Genomic DNA, 22,984 nt, shown 5'->3' with positions numbered 1-22,984 from the left:
ATGACATTACATAATGCTCTATTTCTTAAGGTAAAAGGGTCTTGTTCCCCGGACCTGCTGCCAGAAAGAAACTAGCACATTGTGGTCTGTATTGCAGCACTGATGTGAAGACCACACTGTGCTAGAAGCACCACAGCAGAGAGTGACCCCCCAGGACCTGCCGACATCACCTCTCCAGGAGGACACAATGCTCTGTTCCTGGGCTTCTCTCTGTATGTAGGATTGCCAGCACCTGTGGTGACACCTTTCCTATCACTTACCCTGTGTGAAACAGGTGATGGCAATCATACACACAGAGAGAAGCCCAGGAACAGAGCATTGTGTCCTCCTGGAGGGGGATGTCGGCAGGTATGCTGCTGCCCTCTCCCAGTACCAGTCACCCCCCCTCTCCCAGTGACCCCGCCAGTACCAGGCCCCTCCCTCACCCAGTACCAGGCCCCTCCCTCTCCCATTACCAGGCCCCGCCCTCCCCCAGCACCAGGCAGATGAAGGACAGAACTTACTGGAGCAGAGGAGCCCGGTCACTGTCAGCAATCTCCAGGGGGAGGAGCGTAAGAGAGGTCAGAGGGCGCGTAGCTGGGAACGAGGCTTGGCATACAGGAAGTGACGGTCACGTGAGGGGAGAAATCATAGAGAGGCGGGGAAGGAGAAATGTAGGAAGTGCCGGTCACGTGGTGCAGTAACCATAGAGAGTGAGTCCGGTAAGCAGGAAATCTCGGTCACGGACTGAGAAACCATAGAGAGGAGGCCGGGGTACAGAAAGTGGGGAGCAGGGGGTGATGGGAGAGGAGGCCGGGGTACAGAAAGTGGGGAGCAGGGGGTGATGGGGCCGGGATACAGGGAGAGGAGGCCGGGATACAGGGAGAGGAGGCCGGGGTACAGAAAGTGGGGAGCAGGGGGTGATAAGAGAGGCCGGGATACAGGGAGGGGAGCAGGGGGATGATGGGAGAGGAGGCCGGGATACAGGGAGGGGAGCAGGGGGATGATGGGAAATGAGGCTAGGATACAGGGAGGGGAGCAGGGGGTGATGGGAGAGAACAGGATACAGGGAGGGGAGCAGGGGGTGATGGGAGAGAACAGGATACAGGGAGGGGAGCAGGGGGTGATGGGAGAGAACAGGATACAGGGAGGGGAGCAGGGGGTGATGGGAGAGGAGGCCGGGATACAGGGAGGGGAGCAGGGGGTGATGGGAGAGGAGGCCGGGATACAGGGAGGGGAGCGGGGGGTGATGGGAAATGAGGCTAGGATACAGGGAGGGGAGCAGGGGGTGATGGGAGAGAACAGGATACAGGGAGGGGAGCAGGGGGTGATGGGAGAGAACAGGATACAGGGAGGGGAGCAGGGGATGATGGGAGAGAACAGGATACAGGGAGGGGAGCAGGGGGTGATGGGAGAGGAGGCCGGGATACAGGGAGGGGAGCAGGGGGTGATGGGAGAGGAGGCCGGGATACAGGGAGGGGAGCAGGGGGTGATGGGAGAGAACAGGATACAGGGAGGGGAGCAGGGGATGATGGGAGAGAACAGGATACAGGGAGGGGAGCAGGGGGTGATGGGAGAGGAGGCCGGGATACAGGGAGGGGGATGGATCCGATATGATATCCCGGCGGTCGGGATCCCGGCGGTCGGAATCCCGACACTGGAATCCCGACCGCCGAAATCCCGACAAGGGGGGGACATGGATCGCCCCCCCTTGCGGGCTCGCTGCGCTCGCCACGCAGCGGGCCCGGTGCCTCGCTACGCTCGGCACGCTATTATATTCTCCCTCTATGGGTGTCGTGGACACCCACGGAGGGAGAAAGTTTCGGGATTTCGGCGGTCGGGATTCCAGTGTCGGGATTCCGACCGCCGGGATCCCGACCGCCGGGAAATTAACCGCATCCCGAGGGGAGCAGGGGGTGATGGGAGAGTAGGCCGGGATACAGGGAGGGGAGCAGGGGGTGATGGGAGAGGAGGCCGGGATACAGGGAGGGGAGCAGGGGGTGATGGGAGAGGCCGGGATACAGGGAGGGGAGCAGGGGGTGATGGGGAGAGAACAGGATACAGGGAGGGGAGCAGGGGGTGATGGGAGAGGAGAACGGGATACAGGGAGGGGAGCAGGGGGTGATGGGAGAGGAGGCCGGGATACAGGGAGGGGAGCAGGGGGTGATGGGAGAGGAGGCCGGGATACAGGGAGGGGAGCAGGGGGTGATGGGAGAGGCCGGGATACAGGGAGGGGAGCAGGGGGTGATGGAAGAGAACAGGATACAGGGAGGGGAGCAGGGGATGATGGGAGAGGAGAACGGGATACAGGGAGGGGAGCAGGGGGTGATGGGAGAGGAGAATGGGATACAGGGAGGGGAGCAGGGGGTGATGGGAGAGAACAGGATACAGGGAGGGGAGCAGGGGATGATGGGAGAGGAGAACGGGATACAGGGAGGGGAGCAGGGGGTGATGGGAGAGGAGGCCGGGATACAGGGAGGGGAGCAGGGGGTGATGGGAAATGAGGCTGGGATACAGGGAGGGCAGCAGGGGGTGATGGGAGAGGAGGCCGGGATACAGGCAGGGGGTGATGGGAGAGGAGGCCAGGATACAGAGAGGGGAGCAGGGGGTGATGGGAGAGGAGGCCGGGATACAGGGGGGTGAGCAGGGGGTGATGGGAGAGGAGGCCGGGATACAGGGAGGGGAGCAGGGGGGTGATGGGAGGGGAGCAGAGGGTGATGGGAGAGGAAGCTGGGATACAGGGAGGGGAGCAGGGGGTGATGGGAAATGAGGCTGGGATACAGGGAGGGGAGGCAGGGGGTGATGGGAAATGAGGCTGGGATACAGGAAGGGGAGGCAGGGGTACAGAACGTGGGGAGCAGGGGGTGATGGGAGAGGAGGCCGGGATACAGGGAGGGGAGCAGGGGGTGATGGGAGAGGAGGCCGGGATACAGGGAGGGGAGCAGGGGGTGATGGGAGAGGCCGGGATACAGGGAGGGGAGCAGGGGGTGATGGAAGAGAACAGGATACAGGGAGGGGAGCAGGGGATGATGGGAGAGGAGAACGGGATACAGGGAGGGGAGCAGGGGGTGATGGGAGAGGAGCAGGGCGTGATGGGAGACAGGGGGTGACGGGAGGGGAGCAGGGCGTGATGGGAGAGGATGGGATACAGGGAGTGATGGGAGAGGAGCAGAGCGTGATGGGAGAGGATGGGATACAAGGAGTGATGGGAGAGGAGCAGGGCGTGATGGGAGAGGATGGGATACAGGGAGGGGAGCAGGGGGTGATGGGAGAGGATGGGATACAGGGGGTGATGGGAGAGGATGCTGGGATACGGAGAGAGGAGCAGGGGGTGATGGGAGAGGAGCAGGGCATGATGGGAGAGGATGCTGGGATACGGAGAGAGGAGCAGGGGGTGATGGGAGAGGCCGGGATACAGGGGGTGATGGGAGAGGAGCAGGGCGTGATGGGAGACAGGGGGTGACGGGAGGGGAGCAGGGGGTGACGGGAGGGGAGCAGCGGGTGATGGGATACAGGGGGTGATGGGAGAGGAGGCCGGGATATTTTATAAGCAATATTAATGTAAATTGTGTTTCTCAGCCATCCTGGGGTTGAGTTATGTGGCGGTGGCCATTGTTGTGGTCCTACATGTCCACGTCTTACGCGCGGCCACCAGCACTGGTTTTGTGTCTTATGAAATACAGAGACTGGTAGGTTTATTTACATACATAACAGATGCAGAGAACCCAATCATAGGTTACATCAGCAAGTCGTGTGCGATAAGAGTCCGGAGGTCTCCTTCTGTGTCCTGACCAGTAGGGATAGACATTGCATCACAATGGTTTACTACCATCGATGTTTTACCACCCGATAGCAGCATTACGATGTGGTAAACATTTGATGGTGTTTCAGTGCTCCCGCCCCCAGCCATGGTGCAGATGCGTGAGGCGGTCAGTGACCATCGCATCGTTTGATTTGATGTCAGAAGCCCAGCCATTATTTGATGGTGGGCTTCCGATGTCCATCCCTACTGACCAGTCCGATTATTATCCCAACCCTGGGTCATACCGAGCGGCTGTCATATGTCACCAGTAACAGCTGTCACACCGCCCCAACCCCTATGTTATGTCACATAGTAGAAGCTGATTGCCGTACACACCTGTATAGATATTTATTCTTATATACAGCACTGAGTCACCTACCCGACCAAGAGGGTCCACCACGCTATACCAGAACCCATCACAGTGACGGATCAGTGTTTGCATGTAAATCCTTTACTTACACGTAAACTGACCCCAAGCATCCTTCCATACACCCAGGCCATGCTGAAGCACAGCAATATTAGGTGCGACTACCCTGTGCCTTCAGCATCCTTCCATACACCTGGGCCATGCTGAAGCACAGCAATATTAGGTGTGACTACCCTGTGCCTTCAGCATCCTTCCATACACCCAGGCCATGCTGAAGCACAGCAATATTAGGTGTGACTACCCTGTGCCTTCAGCATCCTTCCATACACCCAGGCCATGCTGAAGCACAGCAATATTAGGTGCGACTACCCTGTGCCTTCAGCATCCTTCCATACACCCAGGCCATGCTGAAGCACAGCAATATTAGGTGTGACTACCCTGTGCCTTCAGCATCCTTTCATACACCCAGGCCATGCTGAAGCACAGCAATATTAGGTGCGACTACCCTGTGCCTTCAGCATCCTTCCATACACCCAGGCCATGCTGAAGCACAGCAATATTAGGTGCGACTACCCTGTGCCTTCAGCATCCTTCCATACACCCGGGCCATGCTGAAGCACAGCAATATTAGGTGCGACTACCCTGTGCCTTCAGCATCCTTCCATACACCCAGGCCATGCTGAAGCACAGCAATATTAGGTGCGACTACCCTGTGCCTTCAGCATCCTTCCATACACCTGGGCCATGCTGAAGCACAGCAATATTAGGTGCGACTACCCTGTGCCTTCAGCATCCTTCCATACACCCAGGCCATGCTGAAGCACAGCAATATTAGGTGCGACTACCCTGTGCCTTCAGCATCCTTCCATACACCCAGGCCATGCTGAAGCACAGCAATATTAGGTGCGACTACCCTGTGCCTTCAGCATCCTTCCATACACCCAGGCCATGCTGAAGCACAGCAATATTAGGTGCGACTACCCTGTGCCTTCAGCATCCTTCCATACACCCAGGCCATGCTGAAGCACAGCAATAAGGTGCGACTACCCTGTGCGTTCAGCATCCTTCCATACACCCAGGCCATGCTGAAGCACAGCAATATTAGGTGCGACTACCCTGTGCCTTCAGCATCCTTCCATACACCCAGGCCATGCTGAAGCACAGCAATATTAGGTGTGACTACCCTGTGCCTTCAGCATCCTTCCATACACCCAGGCCATGCTGAAGCACAGCAATATTAGGTGCGACTACCCTGTGCCTTCAGCATCCTTCCATACACCCAGGCCATGCTGAAGCACAGCAATATTAGGTGCGACTACCCTCTGCCTTCAGCATCCTTCCATACACCCAGGCCATGCTGAAGCACAGCAATATTAGGTGCGACTACCCTGTGCCTTCAGCATCCTTCCATACACCCAGGCCATGCTGAAGCACAGCAATATTAGGTGCGACTACCCTGTGCCTTCAGCATTTTTCCATACACCCGGGCCATGCTGAAGCACAGCAATATTAGGTGCGACTACCCTGTGCCTTCAGCATCCTTCCATACACCCAGGCCATGCTGAAGCACAGCAATATTAGGTGCGACTACCCTGTGCCTTCAGCATCCTTCCATACACCCAGGCCATGCTGAAGCACAGCAATATTAGGTGCGACTACCCTGTGCCTTCAGCATCCTTCCATACACCCAGGCCATGTTGAAGCACAGCAATATTAGGTGCGACTACCCTGTGCCTTCAGCATCCTTCCATACACCCAGGCCATGCTGAAGCACAGCAATATTAGGTGCGACTACCCTGTGCCTTCAGCATCCTTCCATACACCCGGGCCATGCTGAAGCACAGCAATATTAGGTGCGACTGCCCTGTGCCTTCAGCATCCTTCCATACACCCAGGCCATGCTGAAGCACAGCAATATTAGGTGCGACTACCCTGTGCCTTCAGCATCCTTCCATACACCCAGGCCATGCTGAAGCACAGCAATAAGGTGTGACTACCCTGTGCCTTCAGCATCCTTCCATACACCCAGGCCATGCTGAAGCACAGCAATATTAGGTGCGACTACCCTGTGCCTTCAGCATCCTTCCATACACCCAGGCCATGCTGAAGCACAGCAATATTAGGTGCGACTACCCTGTGCCTTCAGCATCCTTCCATACACCCAGGCCATGCTGAAGCACAGCAATATTAGGTGCGACTACCCTGTGCCTTCAGCATCCTTCCATACACCCAGGCCATGCTGAAGCACAGCAATATTAGGTGCGACTACCCTGTGCCTTCAGCATCCTTCCATACACCCAGGCCATGCTGAAGCACAGCAATATTAGGTGCGACTACCCTGTGCCTTCAGCATCCTTCCATACACCCAGGCCATGCTGAAGCACAGCAATATTAGGTGCGACTACCCTGTGCCTTCAGCATCCTTTCATACACCCAGGCCATGCTGAAGCACAGCAATATTAGGTGCGACTACCCTGTGCCTTCAGCATCCTTCCATACACCCAGGCCATGCTGAAGCACAGCAATATTAGGTGTGACTACCCTGTGCCTTCAGCATCCTTCCATACACCCAGGCCATGCTGAAGCACAGCAATATTAGGTGCGACTACCCTGTGCCTTCAGCATCCTTCCATACACCCAGGCCATGCTGAAGCACAGCAATATTAGGTGCGACTACCCTGTGCCTTCAGCATCCTTCCATACACCCGGGCCATGCTGAAGCACAGCAATATTAGGTGCGACTACCCTGTGCCTTCAGCATCCTTCCATACACCCAGGCCATGCACAGCAATATTAGGTGCGACTACCCTGTGCCTTCAGCATCCTTTCATACACCCAGGCCATGCTGAAGCACAGCAATATTAGGTGCGACTACCCTGTGCCTTCAGCATCAGTTGTACAAACACACAGTCAGGGATATTGTAGGATTAAAGTCAGGTGTATGATTTCCCAATCATACCAAACAGAAACAGCCGTGTAGGATGCTTTAAAACTGGGTGAGGAACAGCCAAACTCTGCTGGTGGAAGACATTTCAATGTCACAGGTGATAAACCATGGCAAGCCTGAGCTCAGCAAGAACACAGAAGGTAGGCATACTGCATCAGCAAGGTCTCTCTCTGGTAAAGGTTTCACAGCAGACTGGAGTTTCAAGATAAAAAAACCCAAAGAAACGGGCGACATTGAGGACCGTAGATGCAGCAGTCAGCCAAGGAACCTTAGTGCATCAGATGTAGAACATCATTATGACTTCCCTTCGGAATTGGAAGATGTCCTGCAGTGCCATCAGCTTAGAACCGGCTGAAACCAGTGGGAACCAGGGACAACCATCCACTGTTTGGAGAAGTCTGGCCAGAAGTGGTCTTCGTGGAATAATTTTGGCCAAAAAGCCTTTGAAGTGGACACAAGGCCAAGTGACTCAGCTATGCTATCAGTTTTTTAATGTATTTTTTCACAATTTTTTACTTTTGACACACCCTTTATCACTGTTAGTTGCTTTCACATACCCTACATTCTATGACACTTCACAGCTATATTTTATTTATGTGATGCCCTGGGGTGGTTTTGCTGGACTGGTTTGGGGGTGCCCTGCACCCCAGGCATGAACCCCATAGTGCTAGGGACCTGCTCTAATGAGAAGACCTTAACATGGTGAGCAGGTAGATATATATTTGGCCAAATGTCGGCTAACATCCTCATAAATGAATATAAAAGGAATACATGTTAGCAGTAATGATTGCATAGTGCACCTGCAAACACTCTGTCCTGCATATAGCTACAGATCTCAGCAAGGTAGCACCTCTCATTACAGGGGGTGCAGTCTAGGGCCCCCCTCTTCCCAAATACTGATGTGATTACAGTTCTCCTCTCGTTTCCTGACCAATAGAATCTATAAGTGCGTCTGCTTTGGAAGCATCTTACGTTGCGGCATTTCCCCACACCGGCCTGACACTTCTGCACGGTACTATATATGTCTGGGATTAACCCTGTCCCTCACATCCAGCTTCTGTTCCCACTGCCTCACTGGTCACCTTACTTTTACCTGATTCAGTACTACTCACTAAGCAGTGGTACTTTAATCCAATTAAACGTGGAGGTGTGAGTTAACACCAACTGCACTAAACTCGCGCACTGATTTTTGAGTAAAACATTTCCACATATTATAGCTAAAATTCACTCAATAGCGCGAGTTTGTGCTGCTATGGAGTGTGGCCGACTCACTGATTAAATAAACTTGCACCTCATTGGCTTGACCCTTTTGATACCTCTAGGTAGAAGAGGGGAACAGTGCTGGGTTCTAGAATGAATGCTAGAAGTAACACATTTCCCTTCAGTCGCATTGTTTCTCCTTTATACCCTCCTTACGTACATCACCCACCAATATATTGTCCCCTTTATATTACAGGATCAGATCTAAAGTTTTGGTATTTGAACATTTCTTTTTCATCATTTTCCTTTGAGCAATTTCTACACTATCCAACTGACGTATATATTTTACTTACACTATATCATGATTTTTATAATTGGCATAATTATCTTTCTACATACACTTACTCTATGATATGCATCCCCTATATAAATTTTCTGATGCGTATACTGGTCCGATGTCAGTGTAAAGCATTTCCCTCACACAGCTCAGACACTTGTGTGACTTCTCTGATGTGTAACCAGATCGTTTTTCTGTGTAAAACGTCTCCCGCACACAGTACACGGAAATGGTTTCTCACCTGTGTGAGTTCTCTGATGCGTAACAAGATTTGATTTCTGTGCAAAACATTTCCCACAATCCGAGCACGGGAATGGTTTCTCGCCCGTGTGACTTCTCTCGTGTGTAACCAGGTCCGATTTCTGTGCGAAACGTTTCTCACACACAGAGCATGCAAATGGCTTTTCCCCTGTGTGACTTCTCTGATGTGTAACAAGATTTGATTTCTGTGTAAAACATTTCCCACAATGAGAACATGAAAAAGGTTTCTCGCCTGTGTGACTTCTCTCATGCGTAACCAGATCGGATTTCTGTGTAAAACGTTTCCCACACAACGAGCATGGAAATGGTTTCTCACCTGTGTGGGTTCTCTGATGTGTAACAAGATTTGATTTCTGTGTAAAACACTTCCCACAGTCAGAACAAGAAAATGGTTTTTCACCTGTGTGACCTCTCTCGTGTGTAACAAGATCCGATTTCTGTGTAAAACGTTTCCCACAGTAAGAGCATGGAAATGGTTTCTCACCTGTGTGGGTTCGCTGATGTGTAACAAGATTTGATTTCTGTGTAAAACATTTCCCACACAGAAAACATTCAAATGACTTGTCACCTTTGTGGGTTCTCTGATGTCTGACAAACGCTGACTGATTTAAGAAACTTCTTCCACAATCAGAACAAATGAAGACTGAATCCCCTGTGTGAGCGGCACTAGCTGTAGAATAATCCCCATGATTAGCAGGATCAGCTGATAGATCAGAACTGTGAAGTGCTTGATGTATATTTAGAGGAATGGGGATGTCTCCTGGATAATACTGAGTGATGTCATCTGGGGACAATATGAGATCTCCCTCCGAGGTCTTCCTGCCGGTGCCTCCATCTGCTGGAAATACATGTATGACAATAGGGTGTTGTTACCACCAGGAACACATTATACAATTAGTGAGATCAAGAGGTTCAGTTGTTGCATTTCCCAACTACAACTGATCACACTTATACATATATATAAAGTATACAGGACTATATCACTGCACAGATAAGACATTGGTGTAATATACACCCAGATCCATCTGATAGGTCACAGCCATCACACCTGTCCTAGGCCCTTATTCTGATTCGGTCGGTACGGCCCGCGTGCGGCCGTACCGCCGATGTTTGGACTCTGCACATGCGCAGAGGTCAATCTGCGCATGTGCAGCCCCCTTCGCCGCAGACGTATTTCGTCCGCCGCAAAGGGGGCGTATAGGGGCGTGAGAGGCTTCATGCCCTCATTTCCCTATGTGTACGCCCCGCGTTTCATGGGCGTTCCCATGCAAACGCGGGGCGTATGCATGGTAATGAGGGCATGACGCCCTCATTACCATGACATGGGGGCGGAAAGCTGACGTCGCCGGATGTCAGCTTTCAGCCCCCATACAAGCTACCACACGGACGATTGTCCGTGTGGTCTTAGCTTGCGGGAGCTGCCGCGGCGTGCGGGCCTGCCTTCGATGGTCGACGACCATCGAATGCAGGGGGCAGCTCCCACCATGGTGGAGGCGTAGCCTCCACCATTTTAATGCGGATCGCCAGCCGTCCGTGTACGGACGGCCGTGGCGATCCGTCTGGTGGGCGGCCCTTGGTTTGTGCGGTCGGAGCCCCGTGTGCGGCTCTGACCGCACCAACCAGAATAAGGGCCCTAGTGCTCTGATGAGCCCCAGATCCCCCTAGACCACCAGGGATATGTAAGTGCAGAAATACACTGTACATATACCGGCAGGCCCAGTGTAATGCTGCATATACAGATGTAGCCACGCCCATCGCTGCTGTTGGATCGCCATCCTAGGGTGCTTGTCGGATATATGAGAAACGTCCCGTTAAGGCGCACTATGGTGAAAGATGATGCAAAGCATGTAATTACACGGCTTCACCACTGGGCGGCGATTGCTCCACTAATGGAAGCTACAGTACAGCGCTGAGTAGCTGCGGATGTATACGGCACTACAGAATACAATGTACAGGTACAGTAAGATACTGTACGCCTGACAAGCAGCCCAGTGCACATTACATTAAATACAGGATTTTAATACAATTATATTGTGCACATCCTGACAAACCCGGAGTGTAGCCCCGATCGCCATTTACCGGGTTCCCGCATCAGGTGTGAATGAGATGACAGGCTTGTGGTACAGTGTCCACATTGGCCTAGCGGGTAAGGCTACAGCATGCTAAGCGTCGTGCCAGGAGCGACTCATTGTGTACAGGACATACAGTATTTATATTTCTTCTACGATCCCCATGGCAGCCATAACACTGGGATAACCCCGCCTCCTTCTAGTCCAGACAGGATGTGTTTTCCAGGGACCGCCCACTTCGGGTATAATACTCCCCTTCTCCCCCTCGTGTGTCTTTTTCTCCTATCTCCATGTCAGCTAGATAGGTGTGGTGTCTTTATATTTCCTATACGGGCTTACCTATATTATGGGGTGGCTCCCCGGGGGGGAAGTAGGGTACAGTGGAGTGCGGCCTGTTCAGATTCCTGCCACTAGTACCAGGGCAAAGGGAGTGGGGCCCGTTTGGAGTCCTGCAGCTCTGAATGGATTCTGCAAGTACAGGATGCTGCAATATGGGTGTCGTGGGGTTGGGCTCTGACACTTACCAGCATCAGACGCCTGTCCGCTCGTTTCCCTAACCTGCCCTGGAGTTCCATGGTCCGGCGGTGAGCTCCGGCATTTGGGACATTTAAAAACAACATTGTAAACGGACTGATAGCAGCAGATTCTCTATCAGATATCAGTCAGACAAAGCGAGAAGGCTCCATAGCAACCATGCTGCATTCTGACTGGGGATACGCACAGCTCCGGACTCACTGAAATGTACTATTGAAAGTCTGCCTGGACGTTAAACCGGCTGTTTAAAGTGATATTCATCAATGAGTGTCTACTTCTTCGTCCAACATTGACTTTGATTCCTGGTTGCTGCGGAGCCTTCTCTCTTTGTCTGACTGATATCTGATAGAGAATCTGCTGCTATCAGTCCGTTTACAATGTTGTTTCTAAATGAACTTCCACTGAGAATCCCAGCTTATTATTTATAGAACAGATTAGATCCAGATCACCCCTGAGGAAGTCCTAACGGCCGAAACGCGTAGGGTCGTATCTGTACAATTTCATTCTGGTGTCGGATCATCTTTTTTGGATCTATCATTCGATTTTATGTAAAGTTTTATTATTGAATTGAAATTCTATGTATTAATAACAGATTAACAGTGTGTAATTTCTGTGGTGGAGAAACTATATTGGGCGCACTCCTATTCTCATATATATATATATATATATATATATATATATATATATATATATATATATATATATATATATATATATTTGTATTTTAGTTTGCCTTCTTCACCTAAGAAAAAGCGTGCTAAGAAGAGGAATGTCTCAGCTACCTGTATGGCTTGTGTGATCGTAAAGGTTCCGCGGGATAATACTGTGCAGTCAGATACGCTTACCAAATCAATGGATTGGAGGAAGCGATCTTTTGTGTCTAAGGAGGAATTCCTAGAGATACAGGGGGCTAAGAGGTCTAGAGCCCCGGCTGGGTTTCTAGATGAAGGAGGATATTCTTCTGAAGAGGTGGAAGAGCTTGATGAGGGATCAAGCGAAGAGGCTGGTGAAGAAGGATTTAACCTTTTATCTATAAAGCTATGAAGTACAAGGAAGCGGAAGTCTCAGAAGAACCTGACGGATATTTTGAGGACCGGGCTAAGAAAGGGAGAGGTTTTCCTGTCCATAAAGTGATGAAAGATGTGATATCCCAGGAGTGGATCAATATGGCTAAAAAAACAAGAATTGAATAGATGTATCCTTTCAGAGATGAACAATTCCTGGGCTGGTGTGAAATTCCTAAGGTAGATGCGGAGCTAACGTCAAGGGCGACTATACCCCTTGTAGATGGGGCAGCGCTTAAGGACCCTATCGATAGGAAGCTTCAAAGTGCTCTAAAAAAGTAGCATATATCTTCAACGGTATCGTTAAAGTCAGGTGTGGCTGGCATCAGTGGCACGAGCACTAAGATGTTGCAAACCGATGTCGAAGATAAAACCTTTAAGCAATATCTGCTCAGAAATATTCAAATGATGCAGAAAGCCATCAAATATATATGGGAGGCCTCACTGGATACTGTCACATTCTCAGCCAGATCAATGGCTGCCGGAGTAACGGCGAGAAGGGCCTTGTGGCTAAAAGCCTGGAGTGCCGATTGACCACTTTACCGTTTGAGGGCTCCTTTCTATTCGGTCAAAAATTGGATGCTATGATCCAAAGAATCTCTGGAGGAAAATAGGGGAGGTTATCACAAGATAGGAGGAACCGATTTCCTGTACCCAATTCTTCCAAGGCCCAGTACAGAGAGGCCAAGACCTACAGACCAGGCCGGCATTATTACTGAAGAGGTAACACGGGTGTCTCACGCCAGTCATTTCGGCAGTCTAACAGAAGAGGCACAAGACAATGACTGTGCCGATCAGCTGGTTATTGGAGCTCGTCTTTCGTCCTTTGCAGAGATCTGGGAAACATCGGTAAAAGACACATGGGTAACCAGAATTATAAGAGGTTACAGAATAGAATTTCAGAAATACCCCAGGAGCAATTTTATAGAATCAAGAGTTCCGAAGACACAGGAAGAAAGACAAGCCATGTTGATAAAGATCCCACAGTTGATACAGTCAGGTGCGGGAGAACTGGTGCCTGCAATTCAATACAAAACAGGGTTTTATTCAAATCTCTTCCTGGTAAAAAAGAGTACCCGCACATACAGAACGACTCTCGACTTAAGATACTTAAATTTACTGATTAAAGCCAAGAAATTTCAAATGGAAACAATGTCATCGATTGTGACGGGAATGAAGAAGGCAGAGTTCCTCGCGTCCATCTAAAGGGTGCGTATTATCACATCCCTATAGGAGAAGAACAGGACATTTCGGAGTTTTTTCTGTTGGGGTTACACTACCAGTTCACGTGCCTGCCGTTTGGACTCATTACCTCTCCCAGGGTGTTTACAAAGGTGCTGGTTACCCTGATTGCTGGACTAAGAGAGAGGAAAGTGCAAATTGGCCATACATGGACAATTTATTAATAGCCGGAGATTTGCCAGAAGAGGTTCAAACAAGTATAAAGGTGACACGAGTTACCTTCAGGCCCATGGTTGGTTAATAAACTTAGAAAAGAGCCAGTTAATACCTACTCAGAAGATTCAATTCCTGGGAGTAATAATAAATACTCAAACATTTACGATTGCATTGTCGCCAGAGAGATGCCTAAATATTCAGGAAGAAACGTTCCCGTTAGACCTCGGCTTTACTAGGTATGATGGCATCAACCATTCCAATAATTCCTTGGGCGCAATGGCATATAAGGATGCTACAGTGGCGACTTCTACCTTTTATAAGAAAAGGATACGGCAACCAAGTATTGATACAGTTAGACTGGAAGACCAGAAGGTCTCTACAATGGTGCTCAAAAGGTCTTCATGCCAGGGTGACGAGACTGGTTCTGCCAAGATTCTTAATCCTTACAACGGATGCCAGCTTTTCCGGATGGAGAGCCCATGGCGGGGAAGTAACAGTGCAGGGAAGCTGGTCCTGGAAAGAAAGTCTGATGTCCTCCAATGTGAGAGAAATGGAGATAGTATATAGAGCAATGGTTTCCCTCAAAAGAGTGATATACAAGTGACATCTCAGAGTAATGTCAGACAATACTACAGTGGTTGCACATATAAACCACCAAGGTGGAACCAAATGTTGTTCCTGGTAACATAGAAAATGATGATATGGGCAGAGAAGAACCGGCAGTCAATATCGGCGGTTCATGTACCAGGAATACAGAACAGGATTGCAGATTACCTGAGTCGATAAGAGTTACTGCCAGGAGAGTGGGAACTGAATACAGACCTCTTCAGAGAGATTGTGAATACGTTTGGTGTCCCGGAGATAGATCTGAGAGCGAACCAGTGGATACGAAACGCGTTGACGTCAGCATTAACTTCATGTGGGGTCTCCTGTTTGTCCTACTCGACTCGGTCAGATTACGCTATCAACAGTGTCCCAAACTACAACGGAGCATTGGCCTGACTGTAACAGCAGCACGGACCAGCACAAACTGTCCGGCTTGCGGGCTGCTCTTCCGGACCTGTACAGTATACCTACAAATACCGGCCTCTTCCTACGGCGCATACAGCCGTTGGGCTGTGGAACTCACCGCCTATGAGGACCGGATTCCGCACATATAGGTGAGCTAATTGACCATACTAAACGCTCCCTATTTACACTCTGCAAGGGCCAAAAGACTCCCAATACTGCCTATCGCGGCATGAGACTCTGCCAACTAACTCTGCTTTGCGTGTCATCCTTACATGCTAAAAGATTGGCCTGTGTCACCGTATTGGCATATTAATTCTTGGCTTCCTAACCCTTTAAAGGTGTGGACTTTCCCAGCATTTACGGTACTGTCATAGGTATTGCTGCTAATTCTATGCTGCTATTTGTGCACTAATACAAATTTGGAGACCCCATACTTCTCAATATCTCTCTACATGGATAGAGTTTTATTTTAGATTAATTTTTAAGTGCTTATGTGTATTGTGTAATATATGTACTATAACCTTTTTTTTATGCTATAAAATTGATAAAATTCAAGCAGTGTGTCCGAATTTTATTTTTATTCCGCAGACTAACTCAGCAAATGATTCACCCAGCAGCGCGAAGCATCTCAACTTCTGTATCTATCTTCCCTCAGTGAGCTCACCTTGATGCATGCAGCAGCTGGTGGAAAAGTTATGTAAAGGATTTCCCCCCTCTTATTTCTCTCCAGAAAAGCGCCGGGACCTTTATTTTTTAGTGAATTGCATTTAATCTAGAATACAATAACCCCATTTATACCAAGAGGAAGGTGCCAGACTTTTACTTGCGGTATTATCATCAGCAAGCACTGGCAATAGATGCCTTTTCGATAAAATGGCAGTTCTCCCTGGGATATGTCTTCCCACCCTTTCCAATGATTGCCATAGTGATAAAAAAGATCAGGAAGGATCAAGTAGTAGTGCTGGAGGTTCTTCCTTCAGAAGCCATGGACGTTACCGACTAGATCTTCTTCACCAAGGGCCGGTCTGTGATCCAGACCTGGAGGCATCGTGCCTCAAGGTTTGGAAATTGAGCGGCAGATGTTAAGACGGCAAGGAGTCTCTGAACAGGTCGTTGATATGTTGTTAAAAGCAAGAAAGGAAGTGTCTTCACAAGCGTACTGCAGAGAATGGAGAAGATTTATGGCATGTACAGGTTGTATAAAAGATATTGAGTCGGAACCAACCACTGAAGTTCTTCAATTCTTGTATGAAGGGTTACCAGCAGCTACAAATAAAAGCCAAGGTTCAGCACTAAGTGTTTTGCTAGACAGGAGTTTAGCAGAAGACAAACTGATAAGAAGATTTTTCGGAGCAATTAAAAGAATACGTCCAACGTTAAGATCATTGGTAGCGCCCTGGGACTCGAATAAGGTTTTTTATAATGAACCAATAGAAGAGAGTTCATTGAATCATATTTCTTGGAAGGTTGTGTTTAGGGTGGCAGTTACTGCGGCTAGAAGAATCAGTGAACTTCAAGCACAATGGATGGAGGAACCATATTTGATTGTATTCCCAGATAGGGTGGTGCTCCGAATACATCCAAATTTCCTGCCAAAAGTTGTGTCATCTTTTCATTTGAACCAAGAGATTGTTCTTCCTAGTTTCTTCCCAGATCCACACAGTGACATGATGTGAGGGGGAGAGCAGGAGTATAATAGGGTCTGATGGCTGCTGATGTATGAGATACATTAGAGAGTGCGGGGAGGAGACTGGTCAGATCTCTGGGCTGGTAACACACAGTGACATGATGTGAGAGGGAGAGCAGGAGTATAATAGGGGCTGATACCTCCTGATGTATGATATACACCAGAGAGTGCGGGGAGGAGACTGGTCAGATCTCTGGGCTGGTAACACACAGTGACATGATGTGAGGGGGAGAGCAGGAGTATAATAGGGTCTGATGGCTCCTGATGTATGAGATACTCCAGAGAGTGCGGGGAGGGGACTGGTCAGATCTCTGGGCTGGTAACACACAGTGACATGATGTGAGAGGGAGAGCAGGAGTATAATAGGGGCTGATGGTTCCTGATGTATGAGATACACCAGAGAGTGCGGGGAGGAGACTGGTCAGATCTCTGGGCTGGTAACACACAGTGACATGATGTGAGGGGGAGAGCAGGAGTATAATAGGGTCTGATGGCTCCTGATGTATGAGATACTCCAGAGAGTGCGGGGAGGAGACTGGTCAGATCTCTGGGCTGGTAACACACAGTGACATGATGTGAGGGGGAGAGCAGGAGTATAATAGGGGCTGATGGCTCCTGATGTATGAGATACACCAGAGAGTGCGGGGAGGAGACCGGTCAGATCTCTGGGCTGGTAACACAGTGACATGAAGTGAGGGGGAGAGCAAGAGTATAATAGGGGCTGATGGCTCCTGATGTATGAGATACACCAGAGAGTGCGGGGAGTAGACTGGTCAGATCTCTGGGCTGGTAACACACAGTGACATGATGTGAGGGGAGAGCAGGAGTATAATAGGAGCTGATGGCTCCTGATGTATGAGATACACCAGAGAGTGCGGGGAGGAGACTGGTCAGATCTCTGGGCTGGTAACACACAGTGACATGATGTGAGGGGGAGAGCAGGAGTATAATAGGGGCTGATGGCTCCTGATGTATGAGATACACCAGAGAGTGCGGGGAGGAGACTGGTCAGATCTCTGGGCTGGTAACACACAGTGACATGATGTGAGGGGGAGAGCAGGAGTATAATAGGGGCTGATGGCTCCTGATGTATGAGATACACCAGAGAGTGCGGGGAGGAGACTGGTCAGATCTCTGGGCTGGTAACACACAGTGACATGATGTGAGGGGGAGAGCAGGAGTATAATAGGGGCTGATGGCACCTGATGTATGAGATACACCAGAGAGTGCGGGGAGGAGACTGGTCAGATCTCTGGGCTGGTAACACACAGTGACATGATGTGAGGGGAGAGCAGGAGTATAATAGGGGCTGATGGCACCTGATGTATGAGATACACCAGAGAGTGTGGGGAGGAGACTGGTCAGATCTCTGGGCTGGTAACACACAGTGACATGATGTGAGGGGAGAGCAGGAGTATAATAGGGGCTGATGGCTGCTGATGTATGAGATACACCAGAGAGTGCGGGGAGGAGACTGGTCAGATCTCTGGGCTGGTAACACAGTGACATGATGTGAGGGGAGAGCAGGGGTATAATAGGGGCTGATGGCTCCTGATGTATGAGATACTCCAGAGAGTGCAGGGAGGAGACTGGTCTGATGTCTGGGCTGGTAACACACAGTGACATGATGTGAGGGGAGAGCAGGAGTATAATAGGGGCTGATGGATCCTGATGTATGAGATACACCAGAGAGTGCGGGGAGGAGACTGGTCAGATCTCTGGGCAGGTAACACACAGTGACATGATGTGAGGGGAGAGCAGGAGTATAATAGGGGCTGATGGCTGCTGATGTATGAGATACACCAGAGAGTGCGGGGAGGAGACTGGTTAGATCTCTGGGCTGGTAACACACAGTGACATGATGTGAGGGGGAGAGCAGGAGTATAATAGGGGCTGATGGATCCTGATGTATGAGATACACCAGAGAGTGCAGGGAGGAGACTGGTCAGATCTCTGGGCTGGTTACACACAGTGACATGATGTGAGGGGAGAGCAGGAGTATAATAGGGGCTGATGGCTCCTGATGTATGAGATACACCAGAGAGTGCAGGGAGGAGACTGGTCAGATCTCTGGACTGGTAACACACAGTGACATGATGTGAGGGGGAGAGCAGGAGTATAATAGGGGCTGATGGCTCCAGATGTTTGAGATACACCAGAGAGTGCAGGGAGGAGACTGGTCAGATCTCTGGACTGGTAACACACAGTGACATGATGTGAGGGGGAGAGCAGGAGTATAATAGGGGCTGATGGCTCCTGATGTATGAGATACACCAGAGAGTGCGGGGAGGAGACTGGTCAGATCTCTGGGCTGGTAACACACAGTGACATGATGTGAGGGGGAGAGCAGGAGTATAATAGGGGCTGATGGCTGCTTATGTATGAGATACACCAGAGAGTGCGGGGAGGAGACTGGTCAGATCTCTGGGCTGGTAACACACAGTGACATGATGTGACGGGGAGAGCAGGAGTATAATAGGGGCTGATGGCTGCTGATGTATGAGATACACCAGAGAGTGCGGGGAGGAGACTGGTCAGATCTCTGGGCTGGTAACACACAGTGACATGATGTGACGTGGAGAGCAGGCGTATAATAGGGGCTGATGGCTGCTGATGTATGAGATACACCAGAGAGTGCGGGGAGGAGACTGGTCAGATCTCTGGGCTGGTAACACACAGTGACATGATGTGAGGGGGAGAGCAGGAGTATACTAGGGGCTGATGGCTCCTGATGTATGAGATACACCAGAGAGTGCGGGGAGGAGACTGGTCAGATCTCTGGGCTGGTAACACACAGTGACATGATGTGAGGGGGAGAGCAGGAGTATAATAGGGGCTGATGGCTCCTGATGTATGAGATACACCAGAGAGTGCGGGGAGGAGACTGGTCAGATCTCTGGGCTGGTAACACACAGTGACATGATGTGAGGGGGAGAGCAGGAGTATAATAGGGGCTGATGACTCCTGATGTATGAGATACACCAGAGAGTGCGGGGAGGAGACTGGTCAGATCTCTGGACTGGTAACACACAGTGACATGATGTGAGGGGGAGAGCAGGAGTATAATAGGGGCTGATGGCTCCTGATGTATGAGATACACCAGAGAGTGCGGGGAGGAGACTGGTCAGATCTCTGGGCTGGTAACACACAGTGACATGATGTGAGGGGGAGAGCAGGAGTATAATAGGGGCTAATAGGGGCTGATGGCTGCTGATGTATGAGATACACCAGAGAGTGCGGGGAGGAGACTGGTCAGATCTCTGGGCTGGTAACACACAGTGACATTATGTGAGGGGAGAGCAGGAGTATAATAGGGGCTGATGGCTCCTGATGTATGAGATACACCAGAGAGTGTGGGAAGGAGACTGGTCAGATCTCTGGGCTGGTAACACACAGTGACATGATGTGAGGGGGAGAGCAGGAGTATAATAGGGGTGATGGCTCCTGATGTATGAGATACACCAGAGCGTGTGGGGAGGAGACTGGTCAGATCTCTGGGCTGGTAACACACAGTGACATGATGTGAGGGGAGAGCAGGAGTATAATAGGGGCTGATGGCTCCTGATGTATGAGATACTCCAGAGAGTGCGGGGAGTGACTTCCCCACTGGACAGATACATTACAGTGATTGCTGTAGTGACTGTTCTGTATAAATAGTTGACTACTCACCTGGTCTGATATCTGTAGGGATTTCCTCCTCCTTACAATGCTGATTACCCGTAACATCTTCTATACAACTAATATTACTCAGATCTTCATCCTAATTAATTCAGTAAATAATTTTTTTGTAAATATATGACAAACAAAGCAGAAAAAACACCTCTCCGGTCACATCCCCTGGTGTTACTATATAAGGTCCCATTTCCAGCAGTCACCTCTTCGGTCACATCCCCCGGAGTTACTGTATAACGTCCCATTCCCAGCAGTCACCTCTCTGATCACATCCCCGGTGTTACTGTATAATGACCATCTCTCATCCTAACCTACTGTTTATGCTCACTTCTTTCCCTTCTGTGTCACCCCTGTCTGTCTAACCCTCCCCTTTTAGAATGTAAGCTCTCACGGGCAGGGCCGTCTCTCCTCATGTGCCTTTCTTAGAATATATAAACCACTGCCACCCTGATGATTGCTTCAGTGTCCTGTCCCCTGATGCAACTATCTATATTAACCATGTACTTGTCCTAAACTGTCTTGTAATGTAATTTGTTATGTGTTTTTGATTATAACTATGCTCTGTACAGCGCTGCGGAATCTGTGTGCGCTATATAAGAAACTGTTAATAAATAAATAAATAAATGTCCCATTCCCAACAGTCACCTCTCCGGTCACATCCCCCGGTGTTACTGTATAACGCCCCATTCCCAGCAGTCACCTCTCCGGTCACATCCTCCGGTGTTACTGTATAACGTCCCATTCCCAGCAGTCACCTCTCCGGTCACATCCCCCGGTGTTAGTATATAAGGTCCCATTTCCAGCAGTCACCTCTTCGGTCACATCCCCCGGTGTTACGGTATAACGCCCCATTCCCAGCAGTCACCTCTCCAGTCACATCCCCAGTGTTACTGTATAACGTCCCATTCCCAGCAGTCACCTCTCCAGTCAGCAGCTGAATGATCTTGTTGGTGAGTTCCAGGATCTTCTGGTCATTGTGCCTCTCATGTATCAGTGAGTGAGGTGGAGGCACCGTGATGGGGCTCTGGGTCCTGCTCAGTCCTCCTGACACACGGGGACGGCTGCTGGGTGTCTCACACGCACCGGATGTCTTCTTTACTATTGTGTAATCCTGTGTATTGGGGGAGATATCAAATATCATTATATACAATCCCAGATCCCCCTCACCTCCCCGGTCACGTCCCTGTATTATTACTATAGATATAAGTGATGTCACTGTCACCTCCCCGGTCACGTCCCTGTATAATTACTATAGATATAAGTGATGTCACTGTCACCTCCCCAGTCACATCCCTGTATTATTACTATAGATATAAGTGATGTCACCTCCCTGTATTATTACTATAGATATAAGTGATGTCACTGTCACCTCCCCGGTCACGTCCCTGTATTATTACTATAGATATAAGTGATGTCACTGTCACCTCCCCGGTCACGTCCTTGTATTATTACTATAGATATAAGTGATGTCACTGTCACATCCCCGGTCACGTCCCTGTATTATTACTATAGATATAAGTGATGTCACTGTCACCTCCCCGGTCACGTCCCTGTATTATTACTATAGATGTAAGTGATGTCACTGTCACCACCCTGTATTATTACTATAGATATAAGTGATGTCACTGTCACCTCCCCGGTCACGTCCCTGTATTATTACTATAGATATAAGTGATGTCACTGTCACCTCCCCGGTCACGTCCCTGTATTATTACTATAGATGTAAGTGATGTCACTGTCACCACCCTGTATTATTACTATAGATATAAGTGATGTCACTGTCACCTCCCCGGTCACGTCCCTGTATTATTACTATAGCTATAAGTGATGTCACTGTCACCTCCCCGGTCACGTCCCTGTATTATTACTATAGATATAAGTGATGTCACTGTCACCTCCCCGGTCAGCAGGTAGATGATCTCCAGGGTGAGACTTAGTATCCTCTCAGACATCTGACTCTGCTCCTTGTCCATCCTCAGGGAATCAGGGATAATACAGTATTCCCAGTATAAAAGGCTCTCGGTCCTCACTGCACTGTAGTCTGGGAATAAACAGAATTCTTATTTGCATCATCAAAAAAGCACACCCTCTCCCAGTACCAGTCACCTCCCACTCTCCCAATACCAGTTACACCCCCCCTGTACCAGTCACACCCCACTCTTCCAGTACCAGTCACCCCCCCCCCTCCGAGTACCAGGTCCCTCCCTGTCCCAGTACCAGTCACCTCTCCTCCTCTCCCAGTACTAGTCACCCTGTCCTGTTCTTCCCTTCCTCTACTTCATCTTCAGTCTCCTCGACAATTTCCACACCTACTTCTGAACTGATGCTGATTTTAGTTCTACCAGCTATACCCCTATTTATACTGTATTTTTCAACACACCCTGTACGTTACCTTGTCATTTGTTTGCTATGTACGGACACTTTGTGGCGCCTTATAAATAAACGTACTACTACTACTACCCCCCCCCCCTCTACCAGTACCAGTCACACCCCACTCTTCCAGTACCAGTCAACCCCCCCCCCCTCCCAGTTCGAGTCACCCCGCCCTCTCCCAGTACCAGTCACATACCCTCTCCCAGTACCAGTCACCCCCCCCCCTCTCCACGTACCAGGTCCCTCCCTGTCCCAGTCACCTCCCCCCTCTCCCAGTCACACA

At 50.0% G+C, this 22,984-nt stretch overlaps 3 protein-coding genes across 6 annotated transcripts in view; all 3 read right to left on the bottom strand.

Moving 5' to 3' along the window:
- LOC146009803 (uncharacterized) overlaps positions 1-9,000 on the bottom strand; it is a 131,673-nt gene extending 122,673 nt beyond the window's left edge. Inside the window, exon 1 of one of the 2 annotated variants that reach the window (XM_083150277.1) lies at positions 8,874-9,000. In XM_083150277.1, coding sequence (XP_083006403.1) covers positions 8,874-8,923 — 50 coding nt within the window. In that variant the 5' untranslated portion in view covers positions 8,924-9,000. Of the gene's footprint in view, positions 1-503; positions 1,564-8,873 lie in introns of those variants that run through there. The other variant, XM_083150278.1, reaches the window with a different exon arrangement.
- On the bottom strand, positions 1,794-6,182 carry LOC146009792 (uncharacterized). The gene is made up of 2 exons (XM_083150252.1): positions 6,080-6,182; positions 1,794-3,553 (listed from the first exon to the last, which is right to left on the bottom strand). Exons 1-2 carry the CDS (start codon positions 6,180-6,182, stop codon positions 1,869-1,871), a joined length of 1,788 nt encoding a protein of 595 aa, XP_083006378.1. The 3' UTR covers positions 1,794-1,868.
- LOC146009841 (uncharacterized) overlaps positions 8,368-22,984 on the bottom strand; it is a 16,100-nt gene continuing 1,483 nt past the window's right edge. Inside the window, exons 1-5 of one of the 3 annotated variants that reach the window (XM_083150376.1) lie at positions 22,721-22,796; positions 22,224-22,369; positions 21,248-21,439; positions 20,326-20,416; positions 8,368-9,731 (exon numbers count right to left, since the gene is read on the bottom strand). In XM_083150376.1, coding sequence (XP_083006502.1) covers positions 8,782-9,731; positions 20,326-20,416; positions 21,248-21,439; positions 22,224-22,301 — 1,311 coding nt within the window. In that variant the 5' untranslated portion in view covers positions 22,302-22,369; positions 22,721-22,796 and the 3' untranslated portion in view covers positions 8,368-8,781. Of the gene's footprint in view, positions 9,732-20,325; positions 20,417-21,247; positions 21,440-22,223; positions 22,370-22,720; positions 22,797-22,984 lie in introns of those variants that run through there. The other 2 variants (XM_083150377.1, XM_083150375.1) reach the window with 2 other exon arrangements.

The sequence above is a fragment of the Crinia signifera genome, chromosome 6 (genome assembly GCF_055691185.1).
Source record: "Crinia signifera chromosome 6, ASM5569118v1, whole genome shotgun sequence".
NCBI lineage: Eukaryota > Metazoa > Chordata > Amphibia > Anura > Myobatrachidae > Crinia > Crinia signifera.
The sequence above is the reverse complement of the archived record's forward strand: the minus strand, read 5'-3'. Positions and strand labels throughout refer to the sequence as shown.